Raw genomic sequence first — 14,089 nt, 5'->3', positions numbered from 1 at the left:
AGTGAGGAGACACATTTTTGAAGCTTCTCAGGTGGAATTCTTTCCCGTTCTTGCTTGATGTACAGCTTAAGTTGTTCAACAGTCCGGGGGTCTCCCTTCTGCTATTTTAGGCTTCACACATTTTCAATGGGAGACAGGTCTGGACTACAGGCAGGCCAGTCTAGTACCCGCACTCTTTTACTATGAAGCCACGTTGATGTAACATGTGGCTTGCCATTGTCTTGCTGAAATAAGCAGGGGCGTCCATGGTAACGTTGCTTGGATGGCAACATATGTTGCTCCAAAACCTGTATGTACCTTTCAGCATTAATGGTGCCTTCACAGATGTGTAAGTTACCCATGTCTTGGGCACTAATACACCCCCATACCATCACACATGCTGCCTTTTACACTTTGCGCCTATAACAATCCGGATGGTTCTTTTCCTCTTTGGTCCGGAGGACACGACGTCCACAGTTTCCAAAAACAATTTGAAATGTGGACTCGTCAGACCACAGAACACTTTTCCACTTTGTATCAGTCCATCTTAGATGAGCTCAGGCCCAGCGAAGCAGACGGCGTTTCTGGGTGTTGTTGATAAACGGTTTTCGCCTTGCATAGGAGAGTTTTAACTTGCACTTACAGATGTAGCGACCAACTGTAGTTACTGACAGTGGTTTTCTGAAGTGTTCCTGAGCCCATGTGGTGATATCCTTTACACACTGATGTGGCTTGTTGATGCAGTACAGCCTGAGGGATGGAAGGTCACGGGCTTAGCTGCTTACGTGCAGTGATTTCTCCAGATTCTCTGAACCCTTTGATGATATTACGGAGCGTAGATGGTGAAATCCCTAAATTCCTTGCAATAGCTGCTTGAGAAAGGTTTTTCTTAAACTGTTCAACAATTTGCTCAGGCATTTGTTGACAAAGTGGTGACCCTCGCCCCGTCCTTGTTTGTGAATGACTGAGCATTTCATGGAATCTACTTTTATACCCAATCATGGCACCCACCTGTTCCCAATTTGTCTGTTCACCTGTGGGATGTTCCAAATAAGTGTTTGATGAGCATTCCTCAACTTTATCAGTATTTATTGCCACCTTTCCCAACTTCTTTGTCACGTGTTGCTGGCTTCAAATTCTAAAGTTAATGATTATTTGCACACAAAAAAAACGTTCATCAGTTTGAACATCAAATATGTTGTCTTTGTAGCATATTCAACCGAATATGGGTTGAAAATGATTTGCAAATCATTGTATTCCATTTATATTTACATCTAACACCATTTCCCAACTCATATGGAAACGGGGTTTGTAATAATAATAATAATAATAATAGATTTTATTTGTAAAAAGCACTTTACATTGAGTAAACAACCTCAAAGTGCTACAGTGTATTAAAAAAATAAAAAGATAATACAAAATCAATAAAAATAAAAACTAGAAAAGCCAAATAGCTAGAACTAGTATGCATATATCTAAAAAAAAAAGAGCCTTTTTTTAAAAGAAGGGTGTTTAAGCCTTCTTTAAAAGCATCCACAGTCTGTGGTGCTCTCAGGTGGTCAGGGAGAGAGTTCCATAGACTGGGAGCGGCGGAGCAGAAAGCCCGGTCTGTAAGAATAGTTTGAATGTTGAAGAGTTTGAATTTCTAAAAAAAACGGAATTTGGTTTGGAACTTGGGAAAGTGTCAGTTGGATGAGTGGAATGTGTTGAAGGTGGAATGGTTTGAATCGGTTGAAAAATGCGCGAATTGTGAAGTTTAAAAAATGGACGATTCATTTTGAATGGGAAAAATGTCCCTAAAAACTGGGAATTCTTGGAAATCCGGGGATTTTTTTTAATTGTTGAAGGAGAGCACATCTTTTTAAACAGGCTGAATATTTTGGAGTTGGAACGGTTTGAATCGGATGAAAAATGTGGGAGTTGTGGAACGTTGAAAAATGTCCCATTCTTTTCGATGGGAATTTCATGGTAATTTCGAGAAAAGGGGGAATTTTTTGGGAAAATGTTAAAAGACTTGAATGGTTGGTGTTGGAATTTTTCTAATCGGTCAAGAAATGTTGAAGTAGTAACATTTTTAATTGAGAAATGGTATTAAGGAATTCCTGGAATTTCGGGAAAACCGGGAATTTTTTCAGGTCAAAAAATAATTTTTTTTGTCCTGATTAAGAGGAATGATTTGACGGTGGAACGGTTGAACTGGGAGTTGTGGGAAAATGTGGGAGTTGTGGAACTTTGAAAAATGTCCCATTCTTTTCAATATGAATTTCATGGGAATTTGGGAATTTCATGGAAATTTGGGAATTTCGAGAAAAGTGAAAAAATTTGGGAAAATGTGAAAAAACTTGAATGGTTGGTGTTGGAATTTTTCAAATCGGTCGAGAATTACTGAAGTAGTAACATTTGTTATTAAAAAATGGTATTAACGAATTCCTGAAATTTCGGGAAAACCGGGAATTTTTTCAGTTAAAAAAACAACTTGATTTTTTGGAATGATTTGACGGTGGAACAGAGATTTTAACACATTGTAGGTCAGAAAAAAACAAAGTAAAACTGAAAATATTTGTTTCTATTTTTACAGAGATGAAAAAAGACGGATTTTCCGACTATAGACGGAACAATCACATGCCTGTACAAATAACTTCTACTGCAAATAAAATATCGGCTCCAAATATCTGTTATCGGCCTTCTTGACTACTAAGAACCCGTATCTGCCCTGGAAAAAAATATATATTGTAAGAATAGTTTGAATGTTGAAGAGTTTGAATTTCCAGGAAAAATGGAATTTGGTTTGGAACTTGGGAAAGTGTCAGTTGGATGAGTGGAATGTGTTGAAGGTGGAATGGTTTGAATCGGTTGAAAAATGCGCAAATTGTGGAAGTTTAAAAAATGGACGATTCATTTTGTGTGGGGAAAATGTCCCTGAAAACTGGGAATTCTTGGAAATCCGGGGATTTTTTTTAAATTGTTGAAGGAGAGCACATCTTTTTAAACAGGCTGAATATTTTGGAGTTGGAACGGTTTGAATCGGATGAAAAATGTGGGAGTTGTGGAACGTTGAAAAATGTCCCATTCTTTTCAATGGGAATTTAATGGAAATTTCGAGAAAAGCGGGAATTTTTTGGAAAATGTGAAAAGACTTGAATGGTTGGTGTTGGAATTTTTCAAATCGGTCGAGAAATGTTGAAGTAGTAACATTTTTAATTGAGAAATGGTATTAAGGAATTCCTGGAATTTCGGGAAAACCGGGAATTTTTCAGGTCCTGATTAAGAGGAATGATTTGACGGTGGAACGGTTGAAGTGGGTTGAAAAATGTGGGAGTTGTGGAACTTTGAAAAATGTCCCATTCTTCTCAATATGAATTTCATGGAAATTTGGGAATTTCATGGAAATTTGGGAATTTCATGGAAATTTGGGAATTTCATGGAAAGTGAAAAAATTTGGGAAAATGTGAAAAAACTTGAATGGTTGGTGTTGGAATTTTTCAAATCAGTCGAGAATTACTGAAGTAGTAACATTTGTTATTAAAAAATGGTATTAACGAATTCCTGAAATTTCGGGAAAACCGGGAATTTTTTCAGTTAAAAAAACAACTTGATTTTTTGGAATGATTTGACGGTGGAACAGAGATTTTAACACATTGTAGGTCAGAAAAAAACAAAGTAAAACTGAAAATATTTTTTTCTATTTTTACAGAGATGAAAAAAGACGGATTTTCCGACTATAGACAGAAAACTCACATGCCTGTACAAATAACTTTTACTGCAAATAAATTAGAGATGTCCGATATTATCGCTCTGCCGATATTATCGGCCGATAAATGCGTTAAAATGTAATATCGGAAATTATCGGTATCGTTTTTTTTTATTATCAATATCGTTTTTTTGTTTTTTTTTATTAAATCAACATAAAAAACACAAGATACACTTACAATTAGTGCACCAACCCAAAAAACCTCCCTCCCCCATTTACACTCATTCACACAAAAGGGTTGTTTCTTTCTGTTATTAATATTCTGGTTCCTACATTATATATCAATATATATCAATACAGTCTGCAAGGGATACAGTCCGTAAGCACACATAATTGTGCGTGCTTCTGCTCCACTAATAGTACTAACCTTCAACAGTTAATTTTACAAATTTTCATTAATTACTAGTTTCTATGTAACTGTTTTTATATTGTTTTACTTTCTTTTTTATTCAAGAAAATGTTTTAAATTTATTTATCTTATTTTATTTGATTCATTTTTTTAAAAAGTACCTTATCTTCACCATACCTGGTTGTCCAAATTAGGCATAATAATGTGTTAATTCCACGACTGTATATATCGGTTGATATCGGTATCGGTTGATATCGGTATCGGTAATTAAAGAGTTGGACAATATCGGCATATCGGATATTGGCAAAAAGCCATTATCGGACATCCCTAAAATAAATATATCGGCTCCAAATATCTGTTATCGGCCTTCTTGACTACTAAAAACCCGTATCGGCCCTGAAAACAATCCACATTGGTGGATGAATTCTGACATCTGCTTTGTTTATGTTTGAGATCCACATTGGGGGTTATTGTACTAACATGTAATTACCCTTTTCCAGCATGTCAGCGATGTCCACTCCTGGTATTACATCCTGGAACTGGGCTTCTACCTGTCCCTGCTCCTCTGCGTCTCTGTGGACGTGAAGAGAAAAGTAAGTTTGAGGTCACCAAAACAAAACCTCAGAGTAGTTTCCTTTGAGGGGTTAAAAGCACTCAACTGCACCGGATTATTTGAGGTTATGTCACAAATGTTTGTTTGTATTTCTTAAGCCTGACAGCACGTAACTCCAATGTGTTTTTTTCATAAAAGCTTTAAATATCCTGTGAAAATCAGTCTTGTCTGACATGGCCAGCCATTACCAGAGCACACTTTTGGAGCCTGTCGCCGTTACGAGGCCGTAAATCTCTTCTCAAACGATGCCTTGCAGGATTTTAAGGAGCAGGTCATCCACCACATCGCCACCATCTTTCTCATCGGCTTCTCCTACTGCGGCAACTACGTGAGGGTGGGCACGCTGGTGATGCTGCTGCACGACTCCTCGGACTTCCTGCTGGAGGTAGCACTCATGCACTTTGTGGAAAGCCTTTTAAAACTAGAAGAGGCCATTCCTGAAGGAATTGCGTGTGAATGCTCCAATGCTGGAGTTGAACTGAAATGCTGACAGATTGTAGTATGAATGTAAGAATAGTTTGAATTTCCAGAAAAAACGGAATTTGGTTTGGAACTTTGGAAAGTGTTAGTTTGAATGTCCAGGATGAGTGGAATGTGTTGATGTAGTAATAATAATAATAAATAGATGAATTTTGGTGTTGAAAACATATGTGTGAATGTTTGGAGCATTCACACAATAATAATAATAATAATAAATAGATGCATTTTGGTGTAGAAAACATGTGTGAATGTTTGGAGCATTCACACAATAATAATAATAAATAGATTAATTTTGGTGTAGAAAACATATGTGTGAATGTTTGGAGCATTCACACAATAATAATAATAATAATAATAAATAGATTAATTTTGGTGTAGAAAACATGTGTGAATGTTTGGAGCATTCACACAATAATAATAATAAATAGATTAATTTTGGTGTAGAAAACATATGTGTGAATGTTTGGAGCATTCACACAATAATAATAATAATTATAAATAGATTAATTTTGGTGTAGAAAACATATGTGTGAATGTTTGGACCATTCACACATTAATAATAATAAATAGATTAATTTTGGCGTAGAAAACATGTGTGTGAATGTTTGGAGCATTCACACAATAATTATAATAATAGTAATAATAAATAGATGAATTTTGGTGTAGAAAACATATGTGTGAATGTTTGGAGCATTCACACAATAATGATAATAAATAGATTAATTTTGGTGTAGAAAACATATGTGTGAATGTTTGGAGCATTCACACAATAATAATAATAATTATAAATAGATTAATTTTGGTGTAGAAAACATATGTGTGAATGTTTGGAGCATTCACACAATAATTATAATAATAGTAATAATAAATAGATGAATTTTGGTGTAGAAAACATATGTGTGAATGTTTGGAGCATTCACACAATAATGATAATAAATAGATTAATTTTGGTGTAGAAAACATATGTGTGAATGTTTGGAGCATGCACACAATAATAATAATAATACATAGATGAATTTTGGTGTAGAAAACATATGTGTGAATGTTTGGAGCATTCACACAATAATAATAACAAATAGATGAATTTTGGTGTAAAAAACCTATGTGTGAATGTTTTGGAGCATTCACACAATAATAATAATAATAACACATAGATGAATTTTGGTGTAGAAAACATATGTGTAAATGTTTGGAGCATTCACACAATAATAATAATAATAATAATAATAATAAATAGATGAATTTTGGCGTAGAAAACATATGTGTGAATGTTTGGACCATTCACACAATAATAATAATAAATAGATGAATTTTGGTGTAGAAAACATGTGTGAATGTTTGGAGCATTCACACAATAATAATAATAATAAATAGATGAATTTTGGTGTAAAAACATGTGTGAATGTTTGGAGCATTCACACAACAACAACAATAATAATAATAAATAGATTAATTTTGGTGTAGAAAACAGGTGTGAATGTTTTGGAGCATTCACACAACAATAATAATAATAATAATAAATAGATTAATTTTGGTGTAGAAAACATATGTGTGAATGTTTGGAGCATTCACACAACAACAATAATAATAATAATAAATAGATGAATTTTGGTGTAGAAAACATATGTGTGAATGTTTGGAGCATTCACACAATAATAATAATAATAATAATAATAAATAGATTAATTTTGGTGTAGAAAACATGTGTGTGAATGTTTGGAGCATTCACACAATAATAATAATAAATAGATGAATTTTGGTGTAGAAAACATATGTGTGAATGTTTGGACCATTCACACAATAATAATAATAAATAGATGAATTTTGGTGTAGAAAATATATGTGTGAATGTTTGGAGCATTCACACAATAATAATAATAATAATACATAGATGAATTTTGGTGTAGAAAACATGTGTGAATGTTTGGAGCATTCACACAATAATAATAACAAATAGATGAATTTTGGTGTAAAAAACCTATGTGTGAATGTTTTGGAGCATTCACACAATAATAATAATAATACATAGATGAATTTTGGTGTAGAAAACATATGTGTAAATGTTTGGAGCATTCACACAATAATAATAATAATAATAATAATAATAAATAGATGAATTTTGGCATAGAAAACATATGTGTGAATGTTTGGACCATTCACGCAATAATAATAATAAATAGATGAATTTTGGTGTAGAAAACATATGTGTGAATGTTTGGACCATTCACACAATAATAATAATAAATAGATTAATTTTGGTGTAGAAAACATATGTGTGAATGTTTGGAGCATTCACACAACAACAATAATAATAATAATAAATAGATTCATTTTGGTGTAGAAAACATATGTGTGAATGTTTGGACCATTCACACAGTAATAATAATAATAATAAATAGATGCATTTTGGTGTAGGAAACATGTGTGAATGTTTGGAGCATTCACACAATAATAATAATAATACATAGATGAATTTTGGTGTAGAAAACATATGTGTGAATGTTTGGAGCATTCACACAATAATAATAATAAATGGATGAATGTTGGTGTAGAAAACATGTGTGAATGTTTGGAGCATTCACACAATAATAATAATAATAATAAATAGATTAATTTTGGTGTAGAAAACATATGTGTGAATGTTTTGGAGCATTCACACAATAATAATAATAATAAATAGATGCATTTTGGTGTAGAAAACATATGTGTGAATGTTTGGAGCATTCACACAATAATAATAATACATAGATGCATTTTGGTGTAGAAAACATATGTGTGAATGTTTGGACCATTCACACAATAATAATAATAAATAGATTAATTTTGGTGTAGAAAACATATGTGTGAATGTTTGGAGCATTCACACAATAATAATAATAATAAATAGATGAATTTTGGTGTAGAAAACATATGTGTGAATGTTTGGACCATTCACACAATAATAATAATAAATAGATTAATTTTGGTGTAGAAAACATGTGTGTGAATGTTTGGAGCATTCACACAACTACAATGTATTATTTTTGCCTACATTGTTCATGCGGTTGCTCACTTTCAGGGAAACAGCGCCCTCTGGTGTTGTGTATGATAATTGCACATGAAGAAGCACTATGAAAGGTTGAAGACAATACAAAAGAGCCATTGCCCACATGACCTAAAATGGCTCTTTGTAGACTTTTGTTTGAGTTTTAGGTTCATTAGGTGCTGTTTTCACAAACTAATTTTCACAAACTAATTTTCTTTCCCTTACTTGAAGTCGGCCAAGATGTTTCACTACGCCGACTGGACGCGGATGTGTGACTCGCTGTTTCTCGTCTTCGCTCTGGTCTTCCTGGTCACGCGGCTGGTGGTGTTTCCTTTCAGGTAGGAATCTTACACCAGCAGAAGTATTGGGACACCCGGTCATTGCACCTGTGGAAGCAGACATGGGGTCGGTGCTTCCGGGAAGACTTTCTAGAACAATTACGTTTGCTGCGGTCGCCGCTAATAACACTAGATCTCGGCTTGGCAGCGCAGGCAGCTTCGTACTGCTCCCACAAATCTTCACAATGGTACATTTTAGTAGCAGTGCTTCCGGAAGACTTTCTAGAACAGGTTTTCATTGAGGGCCACATGGCAGTTATGACGGCCATCAGAGGGCCGCTTGTAACCGTGAATAATGTATGAATTTGCCTCTGGATTCCAGTATTAATTATATAAATTGTTTTAAGTAGACTGTCCATTTTAGAGTTGTTTACAGTTTAGTTTTTGTTTTTTACGGTAAATGGAAAAACAGTACCAATGTTTTTTTTGGGGGGCGGGGGGGGTTACGGAAAAATCTGGCAGCTTAGTTGCCAGAATTGTTGTGTTAAATTCACAACATTATATTGTTAATGGAAAAACAGTACAAGTTCTTTTTTTATTCTGGCAACTTAGCTGCCAGTTTTTCTACCGTAAAAACAAACGTACCGTCTTTCCGTTTGCAGTAACACACCGTTAAAAACAACAACAGTAGATTTTACAGTCAAAAACTGGCAGCTCAGACAACAGAATTTTAACGCAAAAAACAGTAGTAGTTTTTTTTCAAATTACAGTAATATGCCGTAAAGAACAACATAAAATGTATTGTCATTTTTATGAATTTGATGGGTAGTTTGCTGTAAAGTTAAGTATTTTTTATTCCTCTGACATTAACAAGATAATGAAGTCGTGCCTGCCCCTTAAAAAGGCAACATTTAATTAATAAATCAGGGTTCGAATGATGATTGTTTTCATAAACATAAACAATTACTCATTTTGTCGTCAAGTTTTTCCCCCCGAAGGTATTTTCTTTCAAACGGTCGCCTGTTATGAAACACGTCCTCATCAGTCTTGTGGCTTTACGTGCTGCGGTCGCTGCTAATAACACTAGATCTCAGCTTGGCAGCGCAGGCAGCTTCGTACTGCTCCTACAAATCTTCACAATGGTAAATTTTAGTGGTAGTAGTAGTTTAGTACTTTTTTACAATTGACAGTAATATGCTGTAAAGAACAACGTAAAATGTATGGTCTTTTTTTTATTAATTTGATGGGTAGTTTGCTGTAAAGTGAAGTATTTTTATTTAGACAAAACATTTTTGGAAAGTATGATAATATACTGTAATATTTGTTGCAATAATGGATACTATTAAAAGTTTAAAAGGCATACAATTTCAAACAGTACATATATTTTTTTCTGTCAAATGAAAATAATCAATTACATTTAGTGAGAAAATATGAAGTATTTTATTGACACATATCATTTTCAGGTGTTTGCGGGACCTGTGTGTGACTTAGAGGATTTTGGAGTTAACGTTCATCCCAAAGGGCTTTTACGAGTAACGAGTAATCTAATAAATTACTTTTGTGTCGTCGTTACCGAAACCTTTGATGTCAAGTGGCTCGCTACTTTTAACGTGGTCGTATGTCAACGAGACAGTGTCGGAAGCACAGCAAGTTCAATGCAGGAAAGCAACAATTGACACCACGCTGAGATGAACTTGATATCAAGTAGAAGGAGGCAACATCACACAGCAAACAACACACACCTAAGGAAGTGCACGCACACACTACTACTACAAGGGAATAACGAACAACAGAGCAATGATTGAAGTGACAAGCAATACCCTGTTTGTGGACAAGGAGCCCTGTGTTAGCGCTAGTTAATTAATACATTGAATGGGCTACAATGTATTAATTAACTAGCGCTAACACAATTCATTGAAAAGATTCAACAGAGCTGCCGTAAACTGCGAGTCTAATATAACCAACACAACACAACAAAGTGGTACCAGATCTACCACCCGAGCAATGTCAAAAGGCAACTGTTGCGTTCCATTCCGTAGAACATCTTTTGCCCAGACTGCCTTTTCAATAAAAGGAGCACTTTTCTACCGGACACTTTGAAAAGTATACCTGCACTTGTCACTTTCAAAAAACAAACAAAATTATGGCTAGTTGAGCAACAATCGTGTTCCCATGTTTAGTTTTTACTAATTTTTACCAATTGGTTTTTATCTAGTCTGCACTTTGTCTTTGTTATTATTATTATTGGCTTTTATCTAGTTTGCACTTTGTCTGTATTATTACTGTTATCATTATTATCGACTCATCTTTGCCTTATTCTATTTTTTATTTTCCTATTTTAATGATGTTGGATCTGTGTTGTTGTTGTTGTTGCTGGGGACAAGTGTTGTAAATTAGCTTTGGCTACAAACACTATGATGCATACATTGGATAACTGTTTCAGATGTTTATGTTTTTGTATCTGTCCCTATTTCAAATAAACCTTCTAAAATAAAAAAAAATGTAATACTGAGCTAATGCTGCTCTGTCTGGGCGCTGACATCACATGCCACTCAGACACAGGCACCGCCTTTTAAAGGCACTCTGCTCTCAGGAAACATCTCAACTGCACATGCCAGATATTTGATTACATCCTCTAGTAATTAATTACATTTATTAAAGAGTATTTTCGTTGGTAGGTCAATTACTTTTCCTGCAAAAATAACGAGCAACTATGAATAATTACTTTTCAAAAGTAATTTTTCCAAACACTAGCATGTTGATAACACATTCTAAATTTGACAGCGTCAACTGCGTCCTCGAGGTAATGTAGCGTCCACCCTAGCCGTGCTAACCGCTAAACTGAAACCCTCGAATGTAAACGCAGGTGGGTGGATCGATACAGTTATAAACAGTAACGATACCAAGTGTAGTGTCAACATAAGGTCGATGATACAGTATCGGTATTCTTTATTTGAGGTTTTTGTTGTTGTTTACAAACTTAGGACACAGGAGGACTTTAAAGGCAAAAACTAAGGATTTAAATCACAGCAAATAACAGTGTTTCCCACACATTCATTTATTTGTGGCGGCCCGCCACGAAAGAATTACGTCCGCCACAAATTTTAAAAAAATGTTGTCCTGTCCAGCTTCTCAGGCAAATCATATAGTTGATGTAGATGCCCATATAGGCTGTTCAGATTTACTTTACAAAAGAGAAGTGTAGGATACTTCTCTTGTTGCCTTATTTGTATTTGACCACTACTGTTTTCTGTTTATTTGTTACTGACTGTGGCAGGACACCTCTGCCTCTGTTTCACTTTATGTTGCTGGTAAATAATATGGTTGTAGTAGTAGGCTCAAGTTAAATGATTTAGTATGCACTAATTAAAGGGGCAGAGCTTTAAGAGACATTTTAGCTTTTATATTTTATAAGATATATTTTTTGTAAGAACCACAATTAGTAAATATATTTCAGTGATTAACTTATTGTTCAAATCTGTATATAAATATGTACATATATTTTCCTTGCCCGTATGTGGGCTCTGTACCGAGGATGTCGTTGTGGCTTGTACAGCCCTTTGAGACACTTGTGATTTAGGGCTATATAAATAAACATTGATTGATTGATTGATACATAAAGTGTTGTAATTATATTGTAAAATGGATGGATGGATGGACGTTTAAAACAAAACTGTTATTATTAATTAGTAAGTATACATTTTTTGAGCCTTTTTAGAGAAAATCATATCATTGTAGTAAATTACGCAAATTACTCGATGATGTCATGGTGACCACGCCCATAGCCACGCCCCCACCACCACAGGTATTTTGGCAGTTTATGGGAAACACTAAATAATATAAAATTATATTATAGTGATTATACCTGGGATCAAAACTTGAATCGTGTAATGGTCTTGAGAATTTTAAGTATCATTATCAGCATTTTTAACCCTTTGTAACCTGCTTATTGTATATTCATGGTTACTGTGCAAATATTAAATATTATATGCCTTTGTCCCGGGGTTTTGTGTTTTTTCCAGACTCATCCACACAGCAATGATCACCTTTGGGGATCTCTTCCAGCCCTTCCTGGGTTATTACATCTTCAACATCCTGCTGTTAGTGCTGCAAGCGCTGCACATCTTCTGGGCCTACCTCATCCTGCGCATGGTCTACAAGTTCGCCTTCAAGGGAAAGGTGAGACGCCGTGGGGAAACGTCAGTAAAAATTCATTATATCGAATATTTGAGTCATCAAGTATTCTATCGAATATCCCGATCGATTAATCGAGTAATCGAACAAATCATATTTTTCCTTAATTAAGGTTTAATTATACATGTTAAAATGTGCCCTCAATTATCGCGTTTGGCCTATTTGTCTTTTATTTCCTAAGCGCCTGTTGTCATTATTGAAGGCTGACACGCACAGCTGAAACGTGGCCGTGGTTGATTGTGCCAATTTGTGTGTGCTAATAAAAACAGGTGCGCTCACGGCCCTATGTGCTGTGTGGTGTGACCGCATAAACAAAGTTCTTGGTCTCTCGTGCGTTTTTGATGATGATTATTATACGGTGCTGTTTTTAAATGGTGGTTTCTCCACACAAACCCGCTGCCAACAATACATAAACAATATATGACAATATATATATACGTATGAAAGGCTAATTGAACACGACAGCTCGGATAGCATTGTTAGTTTTCAACACCTTTTGGCGGCATTTGATGACTTGACGGGAGTGAGAGAACACATCCGGGTTATCATAATAAATAACACTTGTTTTACTAACGCGTTTGCGTTTACATTTGATAATAGATGACTTCCCTCAGAATCAGAATCAGAAATACTTTATTAATCCCCGAGGGAAAATTAAAATGTTCAGATTTCAGATCTGGACAGCCATGGGAGGGGCCGTATCAGGACCCGAAGTCTCCAAAAAGATAAGGCGGACGAGCGGAGAAGGGGCAAACCTGACACCGCTCCAAGCACATTTTGTTTTAACTGTTTATGAACGTGAGCTTTGACTACTGTTTACTAAACGAGGCAAAATGCCGTTAAAAAAAAACAAAACAACTTAACGACGCCGCGAGGCAGCGAAAATTCCTCAAATATATTTTGTAATCGAATTACTAGAGTTACTCGAGGAGTCGTTTCAGCTCCAGTCAGAACCCGACATTGATTAAACGTCGTCAGAAACGATGTTGTTTCAATGCTAAGTTTGAGTTGCTCGTCGTCAGGTTTTGTATGAAAAAGTCCTCAATGTTGTTTCAATGTCTTGTGCCTGCTGGGAAACAGCTGATAACAACATAATAAGTGCAATACTTACATTGTTAACACATTTTAGGGCGCAACAAAAACCAAAAAAAAAAAACCGTAAACCAAAGAGAGTATGGTCAAGTCGGTTTTAAAGTCGGCAGCAAATTGGCTTCCTGTGGTCACGTGAGTGGCTTTCAACCAATCATCGAGGAGATCCTCTGGCCATACTCTCTCTGATTGGTCGAAAGCCCCTGCTGTCAGGTTCAAGCACAGAACTATCTATTAAACAGGACTAAAAATATCAAACAGAGACTGGATTCACTTTAGCTCATGGGGAGAGCGCCTGGAACTGCACCCTGTACAGTATCGCCCCACGCTC

General features: G+C 35.3%; 1 protein-coding gene across 1 annotated transcript in view; it reads left to right on the top strand.

The window, feature by feature from the left end:
• The window catches only part of cers4a (ceramide synthase 4a), a 65,284-nt gene that overhangs the window by 49,316 nt on the left and 1,879 nt on the right, over positions 1-14,089 (top strand). The window contains exons 7-10 of the mRNA XM_062027779.1: positions 4,580-4,672; positions 4,949-5,077; positions 8,429-8,535; positions 12,498-12,654. Coding sequence (XP_061883763.1) covers positions 4,580-4,672; positions 4,949-5,077; positions 8,429-8,535; positions 12,498-12,654 — 486 coding nt within the window. The remainder of the gene's footprint in view (positions 1-4,579; positions 4,673-4,948; positions 5,078-8,428; positions 8,536-12,497; positions 12,655-14,089) is intronic.

This window comes from Entelurus aequoreus, linkage group LG19 (genome assembly GCF_033978785.1).
Source record: "Entelurus aequoreus isolate RoL-2023_Sb linkage group LG19, RoL_Eaeq_v1.1, whole genome shotgun sequence".
NCBI classification, from domain to species: Eukaryota; Metazoa; Chordata; class Actinopteri; order Syngnathiformes; family Syngnathidae; genus Entelurus; species Entelurus aequoreus.
The sequence above is the reverse complement of the archived record's forward strand: the minus strand, read 5'-3'. Positions and strand labels throughout refer to the sequence as shown.